Raw genomic sequence first — 23355 nt, 5'->3', positions numbered from 1 at the left:
AAATGTGACCCCTGGGCAAGTAACCTAGCATGAGCTGTAGGGTGAATCAGACTTCAGAAGAATTCCAGCCCTCCCAAATACACATGCCATCATCCCAATCACTCTGACCATCAGTCTCCTCCTCAGTAAAGTATGATTAATAATAGTAATAACATGTACTGAATACTTTCTGTGGGCTCTGTACTATTTCAAGCATGTTACATTAAGTCATTTAATCCTCTCAACAACCCCATGAGAGAAGAACTATTAACATCTCCATTTTATGGGTAAGGAAACTGAAGCACAAAGTTAAGACATTTGCCACCAGGTGCTCAGTTAGTACGTGGTGGAGCCCAGGATGGATCCCAAGCGCTGACACCAGAACCTGTGCTCTTGTCTGTGCCGGATGGCTCCTTCCCTGTGGGGTTATTTTGAAGATTACATGAAATGAAGCAGGGATTTCCCTGGTGGTCCAGTGCTTAGGACTCAGTGCTTTTACTGCTGTGGCTTGGGTTGGGGAACCAAGATCCCTCAAGCCACACAATGCAGCCCCCCCCCAAAAAAAAAGAAAAGGGGAAAAAAGGAAAAGAAATAAAGCACATAAAGCACTCAATGTGGCATGGCACACAGCTGTTAAAATTAAGGCATGATCTTAAGGTAACCTTAAGAGTGGTAATGTCTGTAGGTCTATAGCCCGGTTCCTGGCACAACGAGTGTTCTAGAAGTTGCTTCTCTTCCCCACTGACGTTACGGTAAACCAGAGAAAGTCTCCACAGTGTAGGCAGACACAGAATATGTTCATTTATGTGTGTCATTTTTGTATGCTTCAGATAAGAAGTTGGCGCAAGGGATTCCTTCAGAACCTGTTCAATCCTCCTTTGCTGCATTGCTCTACTCTCGTTTTTCTGTTTCTCTTAGGCCTCTTTTTTATTGCTTTTATGGTCTTCTAAAGAAAAATTCAAGTTTCTCTGGATTAGGAGAGCTTGAGCTTATGTCACAGAAAGAGGAATTGGCTTTAAAAAGAAAGAGAGAGGGAAAGAGAAGTTCGCTTGAAATGTTGTCTCGAGGCTCAGACTTTGGGATACACATGTAAAGCTTGAAGACAGTTGCGATGTCCTCCTTGGGCCAGATCTTCCTGGATCTCCACCCTGGGTTGGGCACCCAGTTCACCCCCACACACATCTGCCTGCACACATGCTCCCGTGATCTGAATCCTCACACTGTTCATATAATTACTTCACCACCCCAGACCCACATGTGCATCTGCTGAGCCGCTACACCCACACATAGACTACACACAAGTGTTTGCGTGTCTCTTATACATACAGCTACCTGTAACCCCCAAATACTCAGGGGAGGCACACACACAGCTGTAGACACCCCCTTCATTCACGGTGTCCCTCATGTCATCAGGCTGTGTTTAGAATGATCCTTGATTTTGCTTTCTGTATTTCACCCTTCTGATTTCCCTATCATCCTGACTGCAGACTTAAAGATGGTCTTAGCTCCACCTTGGATATCAGTACAGTTCCATGGTTACTCCAAATTTATTCAGTACTTTTTCCTAAACGTGACCGTGAAGTTGCTCTGGCTAATCCTTATAAAAGGGACTTCAGTGCCCATTTGCTTGCCCCCTAAGCAGATTCAGAGCTGGGTGACTATGATGTGTCAATGAGGATGGTCAGCTGTAACAAATGTACTGTCGAGGGGGGCGTAGATAATGGGCAAGCCTTGTGGGGAGGGGGCATGTGGGAAACCTCTGCCTTCCTCTCAGTTTTGCTATGAACCAAAAAATGCTCTTAAAAAAGATTTGTCTTCCTTAAAATCAATATGTGCATGCATGCTTGCAAAGTTGCTTCTGTCGTGTCCCACTCTGCAACCCCATGGACTGTAGCCCACCAGACTCCTCCATCCATGGGGATTCTCCAGGCAAGAATACTGGAGTGGATTGCCGTGCCCTTCTCCAAGGGATCTTCCTGACCCTGAGATCCAGCCCAGGTCCCTTATGTCTCCTGCATTGGCAGGCAGCTTCTTTACCACTAGGCCACCTGGGAATCCCTTCTACTGGATAAAAGGAAGAAAGAGTTTACACTGGGGATGGACCAGTGGTTAAGAGTTTGCCTTCCAATGCAGAGGGTGTGCATTTGATCCCTAATCAGGGAACTAATAACTCACATGCCACAGGGTACAGCCAAAATTCTTTAAAAATTTTTAAAAAGAGAGAGATTACATAGGTTGGAGGCATCGAGACAGTACGAGGTGTTAAAGAGAGATGGGAACTTTATTGAGAGTTTCTCCCTGATGAACTCAGAACAGAAAGAGCATTGGAAAGATTCTGCTTTGGAGAGAAACAGCAACTGTTCAGGCACAAACGTTCACAGATACTCCTCCTAGGGGATTCCTGACTCCCCACCCAGTTCCCCACGATCCCCCACCCCCACCCAAAGAGTCAGAATTCTGCTTGAAATCCACCTCCACAGAGCAGGGCACCAAATAGCGCTCAAAGCCCTGGCTGGTAGACAAGCCTGCGGGAAGTTAGACAGAAGGGAAGTCAAAGGGTGAACAGAGGAACAGAAAGAGTAAGAAAAGGAAGCCGAATGGAGAAAAGGGGGGAAAGATCACTGATGATGTCACACGCACCCCCAGAAATATAAATACCATATGAATGTCTTCATCTCATTCCTGCTGCTGCTCCCAAAGCAGTGCTGACCTCGGCAGCTACGACGATGCCCAGTTCTGCACTTTTTCTTCCCCTTCTGTGCTGGGAAAACAGAAATGCCCAAAGTAGCTGAGGGGACGAAGGAGCATTAAGGAGCAAGGTGGGAGAGCAGCCCCTTGAAAGCGTAAAGGATGGAGAGATGAGGCCAGGGCTGGTTTTGAATGAGAAGGAAGCAGCTCCCCGGGTGCTGGTCACCAGGTTCCTCGGATGCCCCTGCAGACTTGTCTTCTCTGGTTGACTCTGTCCTTAGAAACATGTCCTGGAGGTGGTGGGGCCTCTGGTCTTCTTGTGGGAGGTTCTAGATCCTTCAAAGGAGCCAGAAGAAGCAGCCTCTGAGGCAGCACGTGCCAGACTGCTGATAATTCCAAGAAACTCAAGGAATTCCAGACTGCAGATCTCTGTGTGAGCCTAACATGGCCACCAGTGTGCCCGTTTGCCTCCTCTGCCTGACCCTCAGGCCACTTCTCCCTCTGCCTTTGTCTTGGCTTTCCCTTGGGTCTGGGGGACTCTCTGGTGCTGGCGGGGCCTCTTGGAGAAGTCCCCCAAGACAGCTCACTCCCAGGACAGGCAGAAGGAGGCTCCGGGTTGGGGGGGAAGGGGCAGCCAGGCCGGGTCCCCTAGACTTAGACTCATCACCCACCCATCCTCCATCAAAAGGCTTGTCCCCTCCATGCCCCGTCCCTCCGTCTGCTCCTGCCCTCTGAGGGGGCGTGCCAGGCAGGCAGGACTCTCACTGCTCGCTCCCACTCTGTGCCCTCGGGCATCTGTCATCTCCCTAATCTCTCTTGGACAACATAACACACACACATTCACACTCTTTGGTACTGGAAGGCCAGGCGCCCCTGCTATGCGCTCGGTGGGCATCAGCATCAAGTTCAGGTAGGAAACTGACAGTCAGGCCTGGGTTGCCAGTGGCACCGAGTGGCTGGTACTGCTTCTGACTCCCCAGGAATTACGCCGAGATTCGAGTGTTGTCGCATCTGGGAATGGAGAAGCGAAAGGAAAAGCTGTGTGATGAGAACCAGGAAGGAACAACTCCTGTGCCAAGTGTCTCCACGGAGAAGCTGTGGCAACAGCAGGAGCAAGCTCTCCACTGTCCCCTCTGAAACCCAAAGCCTTTGGGGTCTGAGTTTTCCAAGACATGCAATAGACAAAGACACACTGCAAACCAATTAACCCTCTGAGCCCTGCCGGGACTCTCAGTGAAGTCACTTCCAACAAGGAAATGACCGGAACACATGGAATAGTCACCCTCCTCCTGGGGCCGAGAAAGGGACCAAGCTTCCGGCTGGCTTAGAAGGTGCCAGAGAACTGGCCTGGGGAGCGCTTGTTCTCGCTCAGCGTCCTGGTATCCCAAACCGTTCCCTACCCTTGCAGAAACAAGGGAGAGGGCCCAGGGGTAGGCTCAACACCCAGGTTGATTCAGACAATTGTCTCCTGTGAAGCCAACCCAAGCTCAGGAGGCAGACAAGGGCTGGGGACAGACAGAAGACTGTGTGGAAGGCAGCCGCGTGCACGGAGCAGACAGCCCTGCAGAACTCAAGTCTCCTCTAGCCTCTCAGCTGATCCGGGAAAAAGGAACTTCAGCTGCTTTTAGCCTGTGTGACGCTTATTAATTCAGTTTACACTAGAGTTTAGCTGCTCTCTGCACCCCCTCCACCCCACTGCAGAGAGGGGACCCAGGAAAAGCAGGTATGGCCTGACATGTCTCAGTCAGGCCCCTACTTGAAGCAACAAGACAAGCAGGCCCTAATTCACAGTTTCCACTCCCCCCCTCGACCCACCCCTTCCCCCACCACTGGCCTCAATTAACTCCCGTCTCCAATGCACAACGGTTCCTGCCAGTGTGGCTCAAAGGGTTAATAAACCAGGACTTCTCGGACAGTCAGGACACAAGCTCATTCACCGACAACGACGGGAGCCCGAGAATGGCAACGCGGCCACCTAGGGTTTCTTATAACGGTTCTTTGGGGTCTCGCCACACCCTGTCTTGTCACAGTTGAGAGCACCTGGGTTCTTCCCCAGCCCGAGGCTGCCCAGGAGGCTGGGGAGCTCCTGGGTGATGGCCCGCTCGATCTTATCCAGAAAACAGCCTCCCATGTAGGAGCACTGCTGGGACAGGAGCTTGAAACTGGAGATGGGGTTGATCCCAAAGAAGTCCTTGTAGGCCTCGCGGTGGGGAAGGTCAAACTTGCTGACGTTGGTCTTGGCCAGGATGGTCTTGAAGATGTAGAATTTATCAGGGTCTTCCACGATGTCCTTAAAGACCAGCTCCCCGTCACTGAAGAAGGTCATCTTCTCCTTGTACGTCTGCAGGTAGCGGTCCACCAGGAGGGCGTGAATGCGGACCCGGATGGCGTGCTGGCGGATGAAGGCGATCTTGTTCTCCAGCCTGTTCTCGATCACCTGGTTCAGGTCCTCCAGGAGGGAGATCTCTTCCCTGAGAAACAGGTCCCGGTGGGTGTCGGGCTTGTAGTCGTAGGGCCAGAAGGAGCTGACGTACACCCGCGGAGGTTCTGTGACGTTGATGAGTGGGGCCAGGCTCCAGAAGAGGGCCCCATAGACCCTCATGAGCATCTGCGTGGCCAGGTTGTCGGCCTTGTTCAGGATGATCCTTATCTGGGACTCGCGCCCCTTCAACTGGCGGAAGAGCATCTCCAGCTCCAGACCCACGTCCAGCTTGGTGGGGTCGAAGACGACGAAGATGAGGTCCGCTCTGTCAATGAACCACTGGCACACATCGTTGAAGGGGTAGCCTTGGGGAGAGGGTACGAGAAGTCAGGCTGGAAGACCTCATCCACCCCCAGGCCCCCTGCCCCTCCTTCTGGAACCAGACCATTCTGTGGCTTTGAAGGGACTGAGAACGTCAGGGATTTTCTGGATTTCTGAAGACTTAAAGAATTCATTACACGTCTCCTGCTCCTTGTCAACCCTCAGTCAAGAATAGCCTGGGGAAATGTCCTAGCGGTCCAGTGGTTAGGACTCCACAATTTCACTGCTGAGGCCTCAGGTTCAATCCCTGATTGGGGAACTAAGATCCTGCAAGCTGCATGGTACGGCCAAAAAAGAAAACGGCCTGATCCTTGTTTTAATCCACAGTGGAATTCAAGGCTCCAGGAAAACAAAACATTTCTGCCAAATGGAGATTTTCCCACTGCTTGAAAAGATCTGGGGCAGTGGCAAAAATGTTAAAGGAAATAAGTCAGGGAATTAGAAGGAATGAAAAAGAGGGTGCATTACTTAGGGGAAATAAATGTGGACCTACCATCGAGACCCGGACTAGAATTTGGGCTCCATCACTGACCAACTGAAAATTATATGCTTCTAAGCCTTACCATTTTCGTTGAAAAATGACAAGAAGAACAATACCACCTAAAGTGATATAAAGATCATGATGTTGCTAGAAACACAGGAAAGCACTGAACTAAAACTGCTATCCAGTCACAGGGTAGGTGCTCAATACATCCTAATTCCTTTATTTCCAAAATGGGGAGAGTAGGGATACCTGTCTCGAAATGTTTCTACAATGATCAACCAATAACACATGGAAATTATCCAGTGCGTTAGAAGAGTGCAATAAAGGTTAGTTTATTACTGTAATTATTAGCAATAATATTATTATTAGCTATAAAACAGGATTTGGTTATAACAAAATGAGAGTTATAACCATAAACTGAGATTCACCATCTGTTCATATATTCTGACAAACGCCCCGTTATGACTCATCTCTGCAGATGGTGCTGCGTCATGGTGACACTCAATGGCACTCCCCTGCCACCTGAAGGCAAGCAGGGCTTTGGAAAGTCTAAGACAGGATTGTGTTGAAGCAGGTCTGGCAAAGCAGATATTGGGACCAGGACGAGTTGAAGGTCAAGTTTAACCCAGACCCATGTTAGCCAGAGGTCAAGTGCAGGGGATCCAACCAGTCCAGGCCCTTGATCACCTGGACAGCTTGTGCATCCCAAAGACACAGCAGGGACCTCAAGGAGCTCCTGGCAAGAAGGCCAGCCCTCCCCCTGGGAAGATGCTGACAGCCTCCAAACCAGACCATTCCTCAGGGAAGTAAAAGGATGAGGTACTCACACCTAGGAGGCACCACAGTGATGACAAAGAAAGGGCTGGAAGCAAAGAATGCATCCCAAAGTCTTGGACAATGCTGGTCTCCTCCTCTGCCTTAAACAGTTTCCTAAGACAGTGCTCATGCTGTTCAGAAATGAGTGTTGAATTACCTCTTTCTTGCTGCTTGCGGTTCTCAATGATGCCTGGTGTATCCACAAATGTGACCCGCTCCAGAAGTTTGTGGGGAACCTCAATGCCGATCAGCTTCTCCAGGAAATTCTGGCCAAACTTCTCGAGGGGCGAGAAGGACCGGGCGCTGTCAGCAGCCATGACAATACCCTCGATGGTCTTCAGCTTGGGCCCGTGCATGAGGACCGTGAACTCTGAGGTGGTGGGCTCGGCACCTGCACACACGGGTTAGAAAGAACACAGTCATGTCACATCACAGCAATACAAAAGGAGGCACAGGAGAGATTACTGGGAGTGGAGAGTGGAGGAATGGAAGTTAGTGTTTATTTATTTTTACTTTTTGGCCATGGCACCTGGCTTTCAGGATCTTAGTTCCCCAGCAGGAAAAGTGCTGAGTCCTAACCACTTGACCACCAGGGAATTCCCTCTCCTGCACTTTCTGTCTCTATGAATTTGATGACTCTAGGGACCTCATATAAGTGAAATCATATGATATTTGTCATTTTATGTCTAGCTTATTTCACTTAGCATAATGTCTTCAAGATTCAGCCATGTTGTGGCATGTATCAGAAATTAATTCCTTTTCAAGGCTGAATAATACTCCCTTGTACAGATGAAATGAACACATGTCTTTTATCCATCATCAATTGATGGACATTTGGGTTGTTTCTACCTCTTAGCCGTAGCAAATAATGCTGCTGTGAACAAGGGTATAACTGCTGGTTTCCTGCACATAATTTTTATTACTATATTGAAGATGTATATGAATATTTTCATTTTCTTTTTTAATCTGTCAGATTCTAATTTTTAAATTGAAGTATAAATGATTTACAACATCATGTAGATTCAGGTATACAACAGTGTGATTCAATATTTTCGTACATTAAGAAATGATCTCTACAGTAAGTCCAGTTACCATCTGTCACCATCCAAAGTTACTAGTGTTGTTTTCTATACTTCCTGTGCCATACACTGGGCTTCTCTGATAGCTCAGTTGGTAAAGAATCTGCCTGCAATGCAGGAGACCCCGGTTCAATTCCTGGGTTGGGAAGATCTGCTGGAGAGGGAATAGGCTACCCACTCCAGTATTCTTGGGCTTCCCTGTGGCTCAGCTGGTAAAGAATTTGCCTGCAATGCGGGAGACCTGGGTTCAATTTCCGGGTTGGGAAGATCCCCTGGAGAAGGGAGGGGCTGCCCACTGCATTATTCTGGCCTGGAGAATTCCATGGACTGTTTAGTCCATGGCGTCACAAAGAGTCAGATACAACTGAGTTTCACTTTCACTTACGCCATACATTTGTTGCTGTTCAGTCACTAAGTCATGTCCAACTCTGCAACCCCATGGACTGTAGCTGACCAGGATCCTCTGTCCATGGGGTTCTCCAGGCAAGAAAACTGGAGTGGCTTGCCGTTTCCTTCTCCAAAGGCTTTTTCTGGACCAGGGATTGAACCTGAATCTCCTGCATTGGCAGGCAGATTCTTTACCACTGAGCCACCAGGGAAACCCTATATTAATGCTATACCATAATTTAAAAAAAATAAAATTTCCTGTGTAGTCAAATACCCTTTTAACTTACTTCTGATTTTACATATATATACATATTTTTTTTAAACAAATGTAACCCCTTTAAATCTTTGTATATTGAATCATAGATACCTCATTATCTCCAAGTTTTTCCCCATGGCATTACAGCTTAAGTTTGGTGGGTACAGGATCTCTTTCCTGGCACTTTGTGCCATACACTACAGCCCCTAAATGTTTCATTTTTTTCACAATGCTTTTTACATGTGACATTGAAACACCAACAGGCACACAAGAAAGTCATGCTGTTACCTGTGTAGAGCTGGTAGCGAGTGTTTTCCAAGCCAAGGAGGTAGTTGATCATGGTGGATTTGCCAACGCTCCATGGTCCCAGGAACAAGACCATTGGCTTGGACGTGATCTCCCCATCTGTGGGCAGCAGGGACAAGACATGGACATGAACTCAAAGCTCCTCACTGTGGAGGGACAGGGTTCTTCACGTTGTGCCCCAGACAGTTGATCAGGAGCTGTGGGTTTCTACCCTGGACCTCAGAGCATGTTATGGTCTGGAGCACGCCTTGTTCTGTGTTAGTGTGATGACCCAGTTAGCGCCCACGAGGAGATAGCATTTGGACTGTGGCACACCAGCATTTGGACCATGCACAGACCCACAGCACACCAGCCCCCGAGAGGGAGGGATCCACTGAGGTCAAAAAACAGTGACCCAGAGCTCACACTGGGGGAGACCTCCAGGCTCAGATCTGGGAGCACACCATTCATAAGAGGGGCAGGAGAGAGCCGCCACCGAGGAGAGGCTAAAATGCTGCTACCTGGATTGGTTACAGAAAAACAGTCATGGAAGAGGTTTATACACTCTGGGATGGTCTGGACCAGGCACTGCCGGCCCCCTGCCTCCCTCTGCTTAGCTGCACCTCCCAACACCCCTCCTCAGGCTCAGCCTAAGCTGGCCCACAGGGCCAGTCTCAAATGTCAGCCTCCAAAGTCCAAGACACGTTTGCCAGTGTCCACCAAGCACTGACTCGGCAATTCTCGGGTTCTTGTCTCATGTTGGGAAGAACACCCTGCCTGGGCCTCTCCAGTGCAGGTCCCTGAGAAGAAAACACAGAATTTTCCAGTGCTTTCAAAACCCAGGGATGGGGAGGGGACAGTGAGAGGCTTTCCGCGTGGGAGATTCACAATCTCCTGTTGCAGACTTCCAGCCCTTAGGGCACATAGGGTCGGCCATGCACAGCTTTTTTTTTTTTTTTTTTTGTCCCTGCAGCAAGGCATGTGGGATCTTAGTTTCCAGATCAGGGCTCAAACCCACACCTGCTGCATTGGCATCATGGAGTCTTAACCACTGGACCACCAGGGAAGTCCCCAGCCCTGCACAGCTTAGTACCTAAAGTTGTCCAGACATCTTAGCCCTGCTGAGCCTGGCAGGCAAGGCCTCAACAAAGGAGGCACTGTGGTGGGTTGTTTTTTTTTTCCTTTTTTCTCTTTCAGTTATTTTTAAAATTTTTAATTGATTTCATTTATTGATTCAAAAATCAGAAGTATAAAAAGGTATACAGAGAAAAGTCTCCCCTCCACGTCCTCAAGCTGCTTAGGCTATGCATCCTTTCCGATATTTGAATGCGTGTGTGAGACCACGTCTGGGATTCCCATCTCTTTAAGAATTTCCCAAAGTTCGTTGTGAGATCAAACCAGTCAATCCTAAAGGAAATCAATGATGAATATTCACTGGAAGAACTGATGTTGAAGCTGAAGGTCCCTCCAGTACTCTGGCCACCTGAGGCAAAGAACCGACTCATTGGAAAAGAGCCTGATGCTGGGAAAGATTGAGGGCAGGAGGAGACGGGATGGGTGAGGATAAGATGGTTGGGTGGCATCACCAACTCAATAGACATGAGTTTGAGCAAACTCTGGGAGATGGTGAAGGACAAGGAAGCCTGGCATGCAGCAGTCCATGGAGTCAAAAAGAGACATGATTTAATGACTGAACAACCCCTGGCTGGGGAGCAGGAAGGAACAGGAGGGTGGGGGGTGGGGTGGCAGGAATCCCCAGTCACAGCCACAGAGATCCTACAAGGAGCCTCTTTTTCCCTGGACCAGGCCCCACTAAGGGTAACCTGGCCTTCCAGCTCCCCTGCGAGACCACCTTTCCAGTTTTCCCAGCTGCTGTTTCCGCTCCCTGCAGCAGGGGGCGGCACTGGCACACGCAGGAGGCTACAGGTGTGGCACCCAGGAGGGAGGTCACAGGAGGATGACCCTGGGCTCGGAGGAGCCCAGACACTGGCAAGAGGAGAGAGGAGAGGAGGGGCGCCTGGACAGAGAGATCAGGCCCCGGGGACGCCCTCTCTGCTGAGTGCCATGCCCACGGGCCACCTGCCTGGCGTGCACATTCTGAGAAGCCTGCAAGGGAATGGTGAAACAAGGAGGAGACAAGAAGCTACCGCTCCTAATTCCAGCCATGTGGCCTGGGCAGCCCAGCATCTCTCTGAGCCTCTGGTCCGCCTTCTGTAAAGCAGGAATGAGGGAGGCCCTACAATACCCCTTCCCTGCACAGCCATCAGAACAACACAGGAGACATGCAGAAACAGCCAACTAACACAGGAAGGGACGTGCAATTTCACTCCCCGTTCAAACACAAATTAGATTCCCGCCTCAGGCTGGGTCGTATTGGGAGACTGAGATTGGCATATACACTGTTGAAGTGCGCGTGTGTGCATGTATGCACAGTTCCTCAGTCCTGTCCAACTCTGTGACCCCATGGACTAGCCCACCAGGCTCCTCTGTCCATGGGATTCTCCAGGCAAGAATACTGGAATGGGCTACCATTTTCTCCTCCAGGGAATCTTTCTGACCCAGGAATCAAACCCATGTCTCCTGCATCCCCTACATAGGCAGGTGGATTCTTTACCACTGTGCCACCTGGGAAGCCTGTGAACTATTTTAAAACAGATAACTAATGAGAACCTACTGCATAGTATAGAGACCTCTACTCAGTGCTCTGTGGTGACCTAAATGGGAAAGCAATCCAAAAAAGAGGGAATCTATGTATACATATAGCTGATTCACTTTCCCATACAATAGAAACTAACACACCATTGTAAAGCAACTATATTCCAATAAAACATTTTAAATTAAATTTTTAAAAAAGAAAGGTGACCAAAGGTGAAGGAGGAATTTTTCTGCTGCCCCTTTAAAAACAACAACTAGAACAATAATAGCAATTAGGTGTCATTGTCAACAGGTTTCCAAGACAAGCCACACTTTAAAATGGCCTTGCTGTGAGGCAACAAGAACTCTATCCTGTTGCTGTGGTACACAGAGGACAACCTAAGGCAACTGGGCGACAACTATCAAAATGCTGAATTCCAGCATTTTTAAAAAAAACATATCCTACAAATGAACTTGTGTGAAATATGGAACAACTATAGTAGTGTCTGTAACACTAAAAAGGGAACGAGGCAAACGCCCAGTGGTTCATCAACAGGGTACGCTATCTAAGGTGGTGGATTCACAAAGACCAGAAAGAGCAATTGTGTGCTGTGATCCCATCTTTGTCAAACAAAGGGAGGACACCCTTGAGCATGGAAGCAGAGTGCTGTCTGGAAGCCCTGATGAGAAACCTTAGCCACGTGCATCTCTGAGGGTGGAGTCAGAGAGCCTGGAAATCAAGACAGGGATTTTTTTTTTTTCAACTTATACTATTTTGCACAGAAATTTTTTTGGTTGCCAGTTTATCTTATTTTTAAAAAATTATTTTGAAAATCAATTTTTAAAAGAATCCAAACCCATGGGAAGTGGACAGGAGACAGAAGACGCGATCCGTAAGTGAATGAAGAGCCCCGTGGGGGCTGGAGCACAGCAGTCAGGGAAGTTGGCATCTTTTGGAAACCCAAACTGCACTCATGGATCTCACAGAGGAAACGTAAATCCCTGTGTAGATCAAGGGGCACACCTGCAGCGAAAGGCTGGCCCTGGTCACTGAGGTCTCCGCCCCTCCCCACCTCGAGGGCTCAGGGGAGAGATGTGGCCGGTACCTGTGATCTCGTGCTGCCGAAGCTCGTTGTATTTGTAAGACTGCTCCAGGGGCTTGATGGACGAGTGGTAGATCTTTCGAAGCCGCTGCAGCACCACTGGGGGCAGAGAAGGGTGAAGGGTTAAGGGTCAGGCAGGGGCTTAGCTGCTGTGGCACTGTCTAGAAGGCATTCCCCCTACACACACCCCTGAAAGTCACCACAGCATTTTTGTTTTTTAACTTAGCCCTCTGGTCCTTCCCCTCAACAGTTCACAGCACCACCTCGGCCTGCAGCTACCTCGAGGTGCTGGAAACTCCAGCTCCTTCTCTCTGCCCCCTACCGCTACCTGCCTTAGGATCAGAGGCAAGCAGGCATGGCCACCCCAGCCCTGCACCGTCCACTGCATCCCTGGTGCCCCTGGGAGGATTCAGACATCCCAAGTGTCTTCTTGGGAAGAATGTGGCTCCAGGGAGAAGCGGCTCCCGGGGTGAAGTGCAGAGAGGGACAAACTCGGAGCGCGAGGGTCAGGCTCTCCAGCTGCCGGTCAGTGGCCCATCTCCTGCTGTTGCCAGAGCAGACCCCAGCCTCACCCTGAGCTCTCACTGGCTCATCGATTAGGAGACAGAAAGCCCTGCCGACAGCCTTGGGTTATTATGAGGGTGAAATGGAATACCAAACACGAAAGGGCTTTATAAACTGTAAAAATTGAAGCCAGTGTGATGAACAACCTTCCCCCGGCCACGACTTGGATGCTGGCACTGTCAAAATGACCCTGATGCTGGGAAAGAGTGAGGGCAGGAGGAGAAGGGGGTGACAGAGGGTGAGATGTTTGGATGGCATCGCCGACTCAATCAACACGAGCTTGAGCAAACTCCAGAAGTCAGTGAGGGACAGGGGACCCTGGCATGCTGCAGTCCATGGGGTCCCCAAGAGTGGGACATGACTGAGCAATTGAACAACAACAGTCCCCAGGTCGCAGCTCTGCCATGTACTTCCCCAATCAGCCCCTCTGTTCGGATTGCCTTTCCTCCTCCCCGCCAACCCAGAGCCCTCCAGCTCACAAAGCCTCCTCCATGAAGAGAAAGCGCTCCTCTCCTTCAACTCCAGGGCTCTCCTCCTCCCCTGGCGTGTCTGCCAGCATCAGCTACAGACTCAGAGGCTCTGCCTGGCCACTGGTCCTGGGGTTCTCCCAGCCCCACCCGGCCCCACCCAGCTCCTGCCTCTGGTTACCAGAGAAGTCATCAGCTGGCTTGTCCTCATTCAGCATCAGAGTTTTCTCGATGTGGGAGCGATCCCTCAGCGGGGCTTCCTCACTCACATCCTCCGCCTCTTCTGGGGAAAGACGCAGAAATCGGGGGTTAGGGTAGAGCGAGGAGCCATTGGCTCTGGGGTCCCTCCAGTCAGGCAAGCTGGGGAGTGGGCAGAGCGGGGCAGGATCGCAAGCAAGTGCTGACTGGAGCCGGTCCAGGTTCAACTGCACGGAGTTCTGTCTCTAGGAGGGACTTTGAAAATCCAAACTCAACATCTGTGAAGCTCCACGATCCATTCTAGGTGTTCAGCAAATGATGACTGAGCACCTACTATACACGCGCCAAGCATGCAGCATTGCACTGTGAATGCTGTGGTGCCCCAAACCGACCCAGCTCTGCCCACGTGGAGTTTTCCACAGTCTGCAGGGAGAGGGGGAGAAGTAACCTGAAAAGCAATACAATTACAGGCATCGATGTGGCTTTGGGAGGAAAGAGTCCGAAAGCTGGGAGGGCCTAAGATGTGTGCCTATGACATCTTAGGGAAAGTTGGAAAATTTCCTGAGGGGTGCCTGTGAGCTGAGATCCAGGACAGGAGAAGGAGTAGTTTATAGGAGACTGCCTTTCAGTTTCTAGGTGGACCACTGGCTTGGTCAAGTGAGCATTTCATCAGGAAGAGCCGCTACAGGCAGTCTTGGGGAGCGGAGGGGGAGTAGGGAGAGGGGGGAGGGAGTGGGGGTACACTGTTGCTTCTGACCCAGCCAGAGGTGCCCGTGACCACCTGAGGCTCCCAGGGAGGGGTGCTCACATTCCCAGGCCTCTTAACATCACAGCCATTTTTTTTTTAATCCTGGGCTAATTGCACAAAGAATTTTAGGTGATGGACGGAGGATGGACCTGGCCTGTGGGAACAAGGGGAGACCAGTTCCAGGAGGGATGGGAGCAGAGAATAATCAATGTGTCTTGACAGGGTGATCCTTTCTGCCATCAGACCCAGATCTGGGAGCTAAGGGGAAGGGTCCCCATTGCAAATACCCTACCAGTGTGGAAATGAAGTTCTTGCAAGGAAACCTGCATTGGAAACTGAAGACTGACTCCAGTGCCTCCATCCTACCTAAGCCAGTTCCGGGTCCAGGTCAGCGTACTCAGTGGATGAGCCCAGTGCTGGACACGCCTCTAATGCTGCCCAATAGCTTAGGTCCTGCCCACTTCCATCCCCCCACCCTGTCCCCTAGCCTGGAGAGTGGCTGCTGCAGCCACTCATCTGCAGGACAGACATCTGCCGGACAGACATCTGCTGGACGTTAGTGTCTCAGCCAGCCCAGTGTTTAAGGATCCTGACATGACCTAGTCTTCAAGTGGAGGTCCCAGGAGCTAGCCGACCAACGTGGTCCCCCAATGCCCCTCACACTCACCAGCCTGCCTTCGGCCTCAAATCCTGCCCCTGTGTCCCTTGTCCTTGGGGTTTAAGCACTGGTCTGTGTTAAAGGAGGGACTCTAACGGATAAGTTTCTGATGGCCTAACTCAGATGTAACCAGGTTCCTCTGGGCCCTCCAAGGTGCAGGCTCTCAGTGGATCTCTCTGAAGTGGGGATAAGTGATTAAGGAACAGCCTGGAGGCACCCAGAGGGCCGGGAACCCCCATGGGGCCTATGCCCCACGACCCCCGCGGTTGGCTAGAGGCTCTCCCGCCCGCCCTGCGGGTCCCTGTCTGCCTCTACATACAAAACCTCCGGGAGGACTGCAGCCGCCAAAATGCCCGAAGCAGCCCCCACCGTCGAGGTGCCGGGCGGGGGGAGGTGGGCAGCCTCGGGACGCCCCCCTACCCTGTGGCCCCTCCTCCTTGGGCTCCTGCGCGTCGGCACCCTCGGGCGATTCCTCCGGAAACCCCTCCTCCCCGGGGCTCGCGCTTCCCGCTGCCGCGTGGTCTCCTTCCCCAGCTTCTTTCTCGGCTTCCTCCTCCTCCGAGGCGCCCCCGGCTTCTTCCGAACTAGCCCCGTCGCCGCTGTCCTCTTCGTCGCCACTCTCCTCTTCGGATTCTTCACCCCCCTCTTCTTCAGAGGAGGCCTCGTTCGGGTGCTCCCGGGAGCCCCCCTCCTCTTCGCGAGCGGCAGCGTCTTCCGCGGCCGCGGCCGAGATGGAGCTGGGTTCCGCCTGGTCCTCCGTCCTCTGCGCGGCTTCTGCGTCCACATCCGCGGCTCCATCAGTCACTTCTGGCTCCAGACCGGGCCCTGGGCTGCCCTCCCCTCCTGTCTCGACCTCCTGGCTGGGAGAGTCCTCGGAGTTCTCAGGCTCTGGGGACCCCTCCGCTGCTTCCCCTAGCGCCTCCGCAGCTTCCTCGGGGACCTCGCCGCTCCCAGCCGGTCCCTCCGCCTCCTGTCCTGGGCCCTCTCCGGAGCTGAGCTCCCGCGCCCCTTCCTCCTCCCCGGGCTCCCCCTCCCTTCCTGGGGGAAGGGCGCTCGCTGCTCCCGGCGGGCCCGCATCTTCCGCCCCGGGCCCCGCAGGTTCCCCGGGGGCAGCAGACTCGGAGGCCGAGGCGTTGGAGAGGCTGGCTTCGGGATCGGGATCGGGATCAGAGCTCAGGCCGTCGGCCGCTGTCTTCTCCGAGCTCCCATCCTCCCCGCCTTCTGGGGGGTGAAGGAGCGGGCGCGTCTCTCCAGGGGCCGCCTCTGCCCGAAGCGCCCTTTCTTTCTCCTCTAGACTTGCGTCTCCGGCACAGAAATGATTCTCCAACAAATTGCCAACATCTTCCGTGCCACCCGAAGCGGAAACTTGCAGTTCTAGATGATCAGAACACGAGGGGTCAGTGTCAAGGGGTTGGCACGCGCTTTGCTTCTCACAACTCTAAACACTCAGCCTGTCTCCCAGAGGCAGAGCGGTGCGGACCTGCGGGGACGGTGGGGCTCCTCCCTCCCTCGTCTTCGGAACCGCCCCGAGTGGCCGGCAGAGCGGGCGTGCCCCCTCCTGACCCGAGCCTGGGCTCTGAGCGACCAGCTGACCCGCCCCAGCCCCGCCTCGGCATCCCGGGGGGATGGAAGCTGGGCGCCGCCCTTCCAGTCCTTCCTCAACCGTGCGGGCGGGCACGTGCAGCCTGGCTCGCCCGGCAGATCTTTCCAAGACAGGGCCGATGGGAACTGCCACCCCTGGTCAGTTCCTAGAGTCATTAAGCAGCGTGCTTTTTATACTGCTATCGGCAAAGGAGTGAAAACAGGTGCCTGCGGGCCAGGTCCTCTTGGGTTACGGGGCACAGCACTCGGGGGATTACTTATGGCTCCCAACCTTATTAAGTCACACATCCAACTCTGTCCTCTTAAGGGCAAGCATCTTCTGGCCTCTCTACCTTAGATTAGAGGGGACGTGTGGCAGGAGGAGATACCCATGGGGGCAGGCCTGGGCTTCTCGATGGCCTTCACCAACCCCTTCCGAGGGGATCCCCTTCTAAGGGCCGAGGGCTTTAAGGGGAGAGCCAGGGGCACTGGGAGGGCAAAGCAGAGGGCAGGTAGGGTCCCAGAATGTGCCAGGAGCCTCTGTCAAGGGATGAGTGTGATGCATTTGGACAGTGGGGTCAGAACAGAGGGTGGGGTCTAGTACTTCTGAGCCCTCCCACCCAGGTGGGGACGTGTTTAAGGAGGAGCCCTGCAGAGCCGGACATTGCAGGCACATGGGGATGAGGGCAAAGTGGGGGCCCTGCCTCAGGGTCGCTGAGATGCTCCTGGGTCTCCCTCGTTTCACAGGACTCTTTCTGAGGAAGGAGCATCCTGCCTCAGTGCCAGCTCGGCTCTGCCTCCCACAAAGAAAAGCCACTTCTTGGGAGTACCCACCCCCTTGTTCCCTGAAAGTTGGGGAAGCCTCTTAAGGGCCAGGCACAAATAGTTTCTCATTAATCCCCACAGACACAGTCTGCTATCAAATTCAGAAGGATGGGAAGTTTGGGTGCCTTTCATTATAAAGGAGCCCATATGTTGATGTAATACTCCCTCCACTCACGTTTGTGACCCCTTTCACCTCCGTTATTACTATCAACCAGATTTCAGAGCTGAAGGTCTAGAGAGAGTGTTTGATTTGCCCAAAACACCAGGTGGCTAGTGGGCAAGTGGAACCTAGAACTGCCCACTCCTTGTCCAGGCCTTCCATGCCATGCTGTGTTGAAGGGAGCACATGGGAGTCCCTTCTGACTGGTACCTCTGCCCTCCCTGGATGCACCCGCTCTGGCTCCTGGATTGTAGGCTGAGAACCTGCCTGACCCACCCCCCACCCCCAACCCCACAAAGTGCTGTGAAGAGGTCCATGGGGAGATTTGGGTACATTCAGAATTCCTGGTCCCTTAGTTGGGGAGCTAACGCATTAAAATTTTCTTTCATTACCACCTGAATACCTGTAAGTCCTCATTCTTCTGCCTGAATCTCTATCTGCCCTGCCCCCAACCTCTGGGGAAATAAAAATCTATGGCAGGAATTTGGTTTAACCCAAGAGATTGACATGAAGAAGGCAATGGCAACCCATTCCAATACTCTTGCCTGGAGGACCCAGAGGACAGAGGACAGAGGAGCCTGGTGGGCTTCAGTCCATGGGGTCACAAAGGGTCTGACACGACTGAGTGACTTCACTCTCACTTTTCACTTTCATGCATTGGAGAAGGAAATGGCAACCCACTCCAGTGTTCTTGCCTGGAGAATCCCAGGGATGGGGGAGCCTGGTGGGCTGCCGTCTATGGGATTGCAGAGAGTCGGACACGACTGAAGCGACTTAGCATCAAGAGATAGACAGGCCTTTGAGCAGCAAGATAGATATATAGATATCATATGAGATACATTTGGACAATTATTCAGGGTGCCAGGCAGTGCTTGAGCACTGGATGTATAAAACATGAACTTGATCTTACTCTATTTGCTTGCTTCTGTGAAACAAGTCTTACTCACCCCTATTTTACAGATGAGAGGACTGGAATCAGAGGCACTGAATGTCTTGCCCCAACATCACACAGCTAGCAACCGGCTGAGGCCATTTAACTTCGGAACTGCAAAGGAGATTCTCTGATCCTGCAGCGGGGGGTTCTCCCCCGCCCCCTACCCCACCCCGCACCCCTCCCAACACTCCTCAGCCTGTGGTCCAGGCACCTGCAGCATCAGCAGGTGGGAGAATCAGTAGAGATGCCAACTCTCAGGCCCCAGCCCAGAACCACTGACTCAGGATTACTAGTCAACCTGAGCCTATAAAACTGCCTCTAAACCCGTGGTTCTCGCCACTGTCTCTATGTGGAAACACCTGGTTCTTGATCCCACTCCTCTCCCCCTCCTTGAAGGTTCTCATTGAATTAATTAGTCCAGGGTGTAGCCCCAGCATCAGGACTGTAACCCCCTCCAAAAAATTAGCGGGGGTGATTCTACTCAGGGGCTTCCCTCATAACTCAGTTGGTAAAGAATCTGCCTGCAATGCAGGAGACGCTGGTTCAATTCCTGGGTCGGGAAGATTGGCTGGAGAATGGATAGGCTACCCACTCCAGTATTCTTGGGCTTCCCTTGTGGCTCAGCTGGTAAAGAATCTGCCTGCAATGTGGGAGACCTGAGTTTGATCCCTGGGTTGGAAAGATCCTCTGCAGAAGGGAAATGCTACCCAGCCAAATAACCCTGACCCCAAGGCTTCTGCTCCTGGCCTCTCTCCACTCATGTGCCCACTGGAGGCTTCCAAATTAGATGGGTTACCAGGGCTTAGGAAATGACCTTGGAATAGCAGTGATCAGGGCTTCTCCTCTGGGGAGTCCAGCCTCTTTCAACAGGCCCTGTCACCCTCTGCTGTTAATGCTGTTGATGCTGGTGGTGATGATAATGAAGATGGTGATGATGGCGATGTTGCTAGTAATGGTGATGCTGGTGGTGATGATGATAATGGTGATGGGGATGGTCATGATGGTGGTGGTACTGAGGATGATAATGGTGACTGTTGTCATTCAGTTGCTAAGTCATGCCTGACTCTTTGTGACCCCATGGACTGCAGCATGCCAGGCTTCCCTGTCCTTCACTGTCTCCCTGAGTTTGCTCAAATTCATGTCCATCGAGTCAGTGATGGCATCCATCCATCTCATCCTCTGTCATCCCCTTCTCCTCCTGCCCTCAGTCTTTCCCAGCATCAGGGTCTTTTCCATTGAGTCTGCTCTTCTCATCAAGTGGCCAAAGTAATGGTGACAGTGATAGTGATGGTGATGTGATAGTGTTGATGGTGGTGATGATACCAGGCTGAAGGGACTCTGGGTCTGACTACCTGCAGCATTTCTGCTATTCTCAGAACATCCTCTGGCCCAGTGGAGGTGGGAGGGCTGCGTCATCTGAAGGGAGATAAGGAGCCCAGACTCTCGGGATACACGTGACCTTTGCACTGCTGTGTATTTCCACACCTGGGCCCTAGATAGGAACTCAGGTGTGTGCATGTGTGTTTACTTATTTACATCCATACTCTTCCCTGGTTTTTATGACTTAGGGCCAAGCTTCGCCTGCCCTTCCAGTGACAAAGAGCGAGGGTGATGACTTCATCCCCATGATCTTCCTTCCCAGGCTAAAAATAACTTCTCTGAGAGAAAGTCTCTCAATGAAACAAGCTGTGCCATTGGGTCTCTAGAGCTCAAAGCCCAGGAAGCAGCTGTGCCATTGGGTCCAATCTCTCCTCCTGGAAGCAGCTCAGAGGCTTAAAGAGCCTCTGGTTAAACTTAGTTCAATTCTGTGACATCAAACCACCCACCCTGACTTCCTCAAATTCTTGTGGAAGCCCCCAGTGGCCCCGGAGGAGGGGTGGGGCGCAGAGGACCCAGGACACCCTGGCCAGGTTGAGAGCCTGGTAAGATGGGTCTCAGGCTCTCCCAGAACATGCAGTACCACACTGTATGTGCTGCTGCCAAGGTAGCCACCCAGGCCCCAGGCAAGCCTGGGTGCTAACGTCAGCGTATGCAAATAGCAAGCCCCTGGCTCAACCCTGGAGATCAAGGAAGGCCCCTGAGCCCGACAGGTGCCCCGGGGCAGGGCACAGCATAAACTGGCTCCGTTTTCTCTCCTGACACCCTCTTTGTCATCAGCCTTTCTCTGCAGGAGTCAGCTGCTCAGCTGCTCCCCTGCCCATAGCCTCAGTGGGGGCCCCAGGCTCAGTTCCTCTCTCCACTGCCAAACACCAGATTTTTTTTCCAGCTCCTAACTGTTCCCAAATGCTTTCACAGGGACTCAGATTACTGTGGAATTGCCCAGGGCCTTGGTGAGTCTATTACAGAGGAGGAAGCTCTGGCCGGGGAGGTTTAGAGACTTGCTCAAGGTGAGGGGTAGGGTTGGGACAGAGCCCAAGGTCATGGCCCTCAGTCTAGAGTTCTTTCTGATCCCACAGACCATGTCCCATGGGGTGCTAGGGTTCCATGGAAGGGTCTAGGGGGTGAGGGGAGATGAAGGAGCTAGGGTTCAGCCACCCCCTTGGTACTTCCTGCCCAGCCAGCTCTCCTTGGGTCTGTCTGCCCTACTGCCTAAGGAGGGTGTGACAACCACTATTCTGCCTCCGCTGCCTTTTTCCTGAGAATTCCTCCTCTTGCTCATTTCCTCTAACAGCCCAAGAAGCCTCCCCAACAGCATCTTTTCACTTTGCTGATCAACATGCGCCCAGCAGGGAGCTAGAGGCCATCTGACCTTCACGCTGAATTTCAGGCTTCCCCTCAAATAGCTCTGTGTTCTTCTTCACCCCCCAGTGGTCCTCTGAAGCAGGGAAAGCAAGGATTATTAACTGATTATTCACTTCTCTGGAAAGGAGGAAGCAGACACAGGAAAGTCCAGCGTGGGCTTGACAGGCCATCCAGGGATGGGCTAGCATTCTCACCAAGAAACAACATCCGAGATCTCTTGCCTGTGGCAAGTGGTACCCAAGCCCTGCAGGGCTTTCCTGACAAAGATGCCCGTGTCCAGGGTTGGGTCAGTGTGAATCCGGGTGTTTCACAAGGTGATTCTAACGAACACCTGCATGTGAGAAGCTCTGCTCCGGGCCACCCCCAAGTGTCAGACAATCTGTCCTGAGGTTGGGACTGGACCTCAGGAGAAAAGAGATCATCACAGGTAAGATATACCATTACTCATACACCAGAATGCACATGTGGTAAAAAAAAAAAAAAAAAAAGTCCCCGGGGGCACAATTCCTTTCCACTTCTACCTCCAGACACGTCTGCCCCCGGGAGCCAAGAATACTGGTCAGGGTGCCCAGGGAGTCCCCTGTCTTTCACTAGGCTTTCCTCTGCCCAGACACTTGGGTGTCTCACCGGCGGTGCCTCAGGTACAGCAGAGAGCACTTTGGAGTTCACGTTCACGACGGCAGGCTGACACTTCTGCGTCCCTGCACGCTCCTGGACTGAGCAGATGGCAGCGGCCCCTCTGGCATCACATTTTTTCTCGACCTTATTTTACGGAGTAAATATTCGCCACTCAAGGCCCCTTGTTCCTTCGCTTCACAAATGAGACTTCAGATGGTTTACAGATGCTGATACTGGAAAGGAACTTAGGAGGGAAGTGCCCACTTCCCCCCGGGGACCCTAAGGCCCTCTCCCTCGCCATTCGGTGGACACCCTCCTCAAGGGGCCCCGGCAGGCAGCCGTTCTCAGAAGGTTCTTTGGCTTCCTGGCCAAGCTCCTAAAGTCAAGGCTAATCCCACCAGGACAGCTTGTCCCAGGCTGGACTCTAGCCCCAAAATGATTCACCCAGGGCATGGGGCAGGATGACAAGGGCAGCGGCCAGTGGGAACCATGGGATAGGGGGTCAGAGGGGACCTCCGCACAGACCAACTGGTTTGATTTCACTGGTCAGGATCCTAGAACTCTGATAAATGATTATCCCAAGACCACAGGACTAGTTAGGCTAGTCAGCAGCGGGCTGGTTCTGGGACCCATCTCTGTACCAACTCCAAGTCTCATGCGCTGTTCCTGTGCCTGGTTGCTCTCCACCAACCTTGGAATGAGAGGGGGTGAGTCAACCTCAGAAGGACAGCAACTTCTCAGCCTGCCCTCTTCTTCCTTGCTTTGAACACCATGCTCAAGACTTTAACACAATTGTTCTTAACCCATAAAGTCCAGAGACTGACAGAATAACTCCATCCCCATTCCCCACCCCTAATTCCCAGGAATTCTCAGTTCAGGAGGTACACTGGGAAATTCGCCCAGGATTCCACAGCTGTGGTGTATACACTGATGCCCAGAGGATTCATGGATAAGGGTAAGCACTCACTTTCAAAAGGCAAGTACCTTTGGAAGAAGTAGGACATTAAGCCTTAAGCCCTGGGGGAGTAACTGGACACTCCATGGAGCACACGGCTTTCCCTGCCTCAAGGGAGCACAGATCCTCGAAGGAATCGTTGGCAATGCTTCCTCCATTCAGAGGGGCCTAGCTGGGTGGGGGGGAAAGGCAGGGAGTAGGGACACAGGCTGGATTCTGAGACGGGCTGAGGTAGGCAGGTAGCCTCCCCCACCTCCACCTCTCCACCCAAAGAAACAACCTTCCTGGGAGCGTGAGGACCACCTCTGGGAGGACTGATGGTCTAACTCTGGGGCACCGGACAAGGGGCGACCCGCCGGGGGCTAGAGGAGAGTGGCTCCCGGAGGCCCCT

At 52.3% G+C, this 23355-nt stretch overlaps 1 protein-coding gene across 2 annotated transcripts in view; it reads right to left on the bottom strand.

Annotated features, from left to right (window-relative positions):
• Positions 1–2232: 2232 nt before the first annotated feature.
• Positions 2233–23355, bottom strand: part of SRL (sarcalumenin) — a 37045-nt gene continuing 15922 nt past the window's right edge. The window contains exons 2-7 of one of the 2 annotated variants that reach the window (XM_070363008.1): positions 15570–16523; positions 13727–13828; positions 12518–12613; positions 8781–8897; positions 6928–7161; positions 2233–5454 (exon numbers count right to left, since the gene is read on the bottom strand). In XM_070363008.1, the coding sequence (XP_070219109.1) occupies positions 4643–5454; positions 6928–7161; positions 8781–8897; positions 12518–12613; positions 13727–13828; positions 15570–16523 (2315 nt within the window). In that variant the 3' untranslated portion in view covers positions 2233–4642. The remainder of the gene's footprint in view (positions 5455–6927; positions 7162–8780; positions 8898–12517; positions 12614–13726; positions 13829–15569; positions 16524–23355) is intronic. The other variant, XM_005901319.3, reaches the window with a different exon arrangement.

This window comes from Bos mutus, chromosome 25 (assembly GCF_027580195.1).
Source record: "Bos mutus isolate GX-2022 chromosome 25, NWIPB_WYAK_1.1, whole genome shotgun sequence".
NCBI lineage: Eukaryota > Metazoa > Chordata > Mammalia > Artiodactyla > Bovidae > Bos > Bos mutus.
The sequence above is the reverse complement of the archived record's forward strand: the minus strand, read 5'-3'. Positions and strand labels throughout refer to the sequence as shown.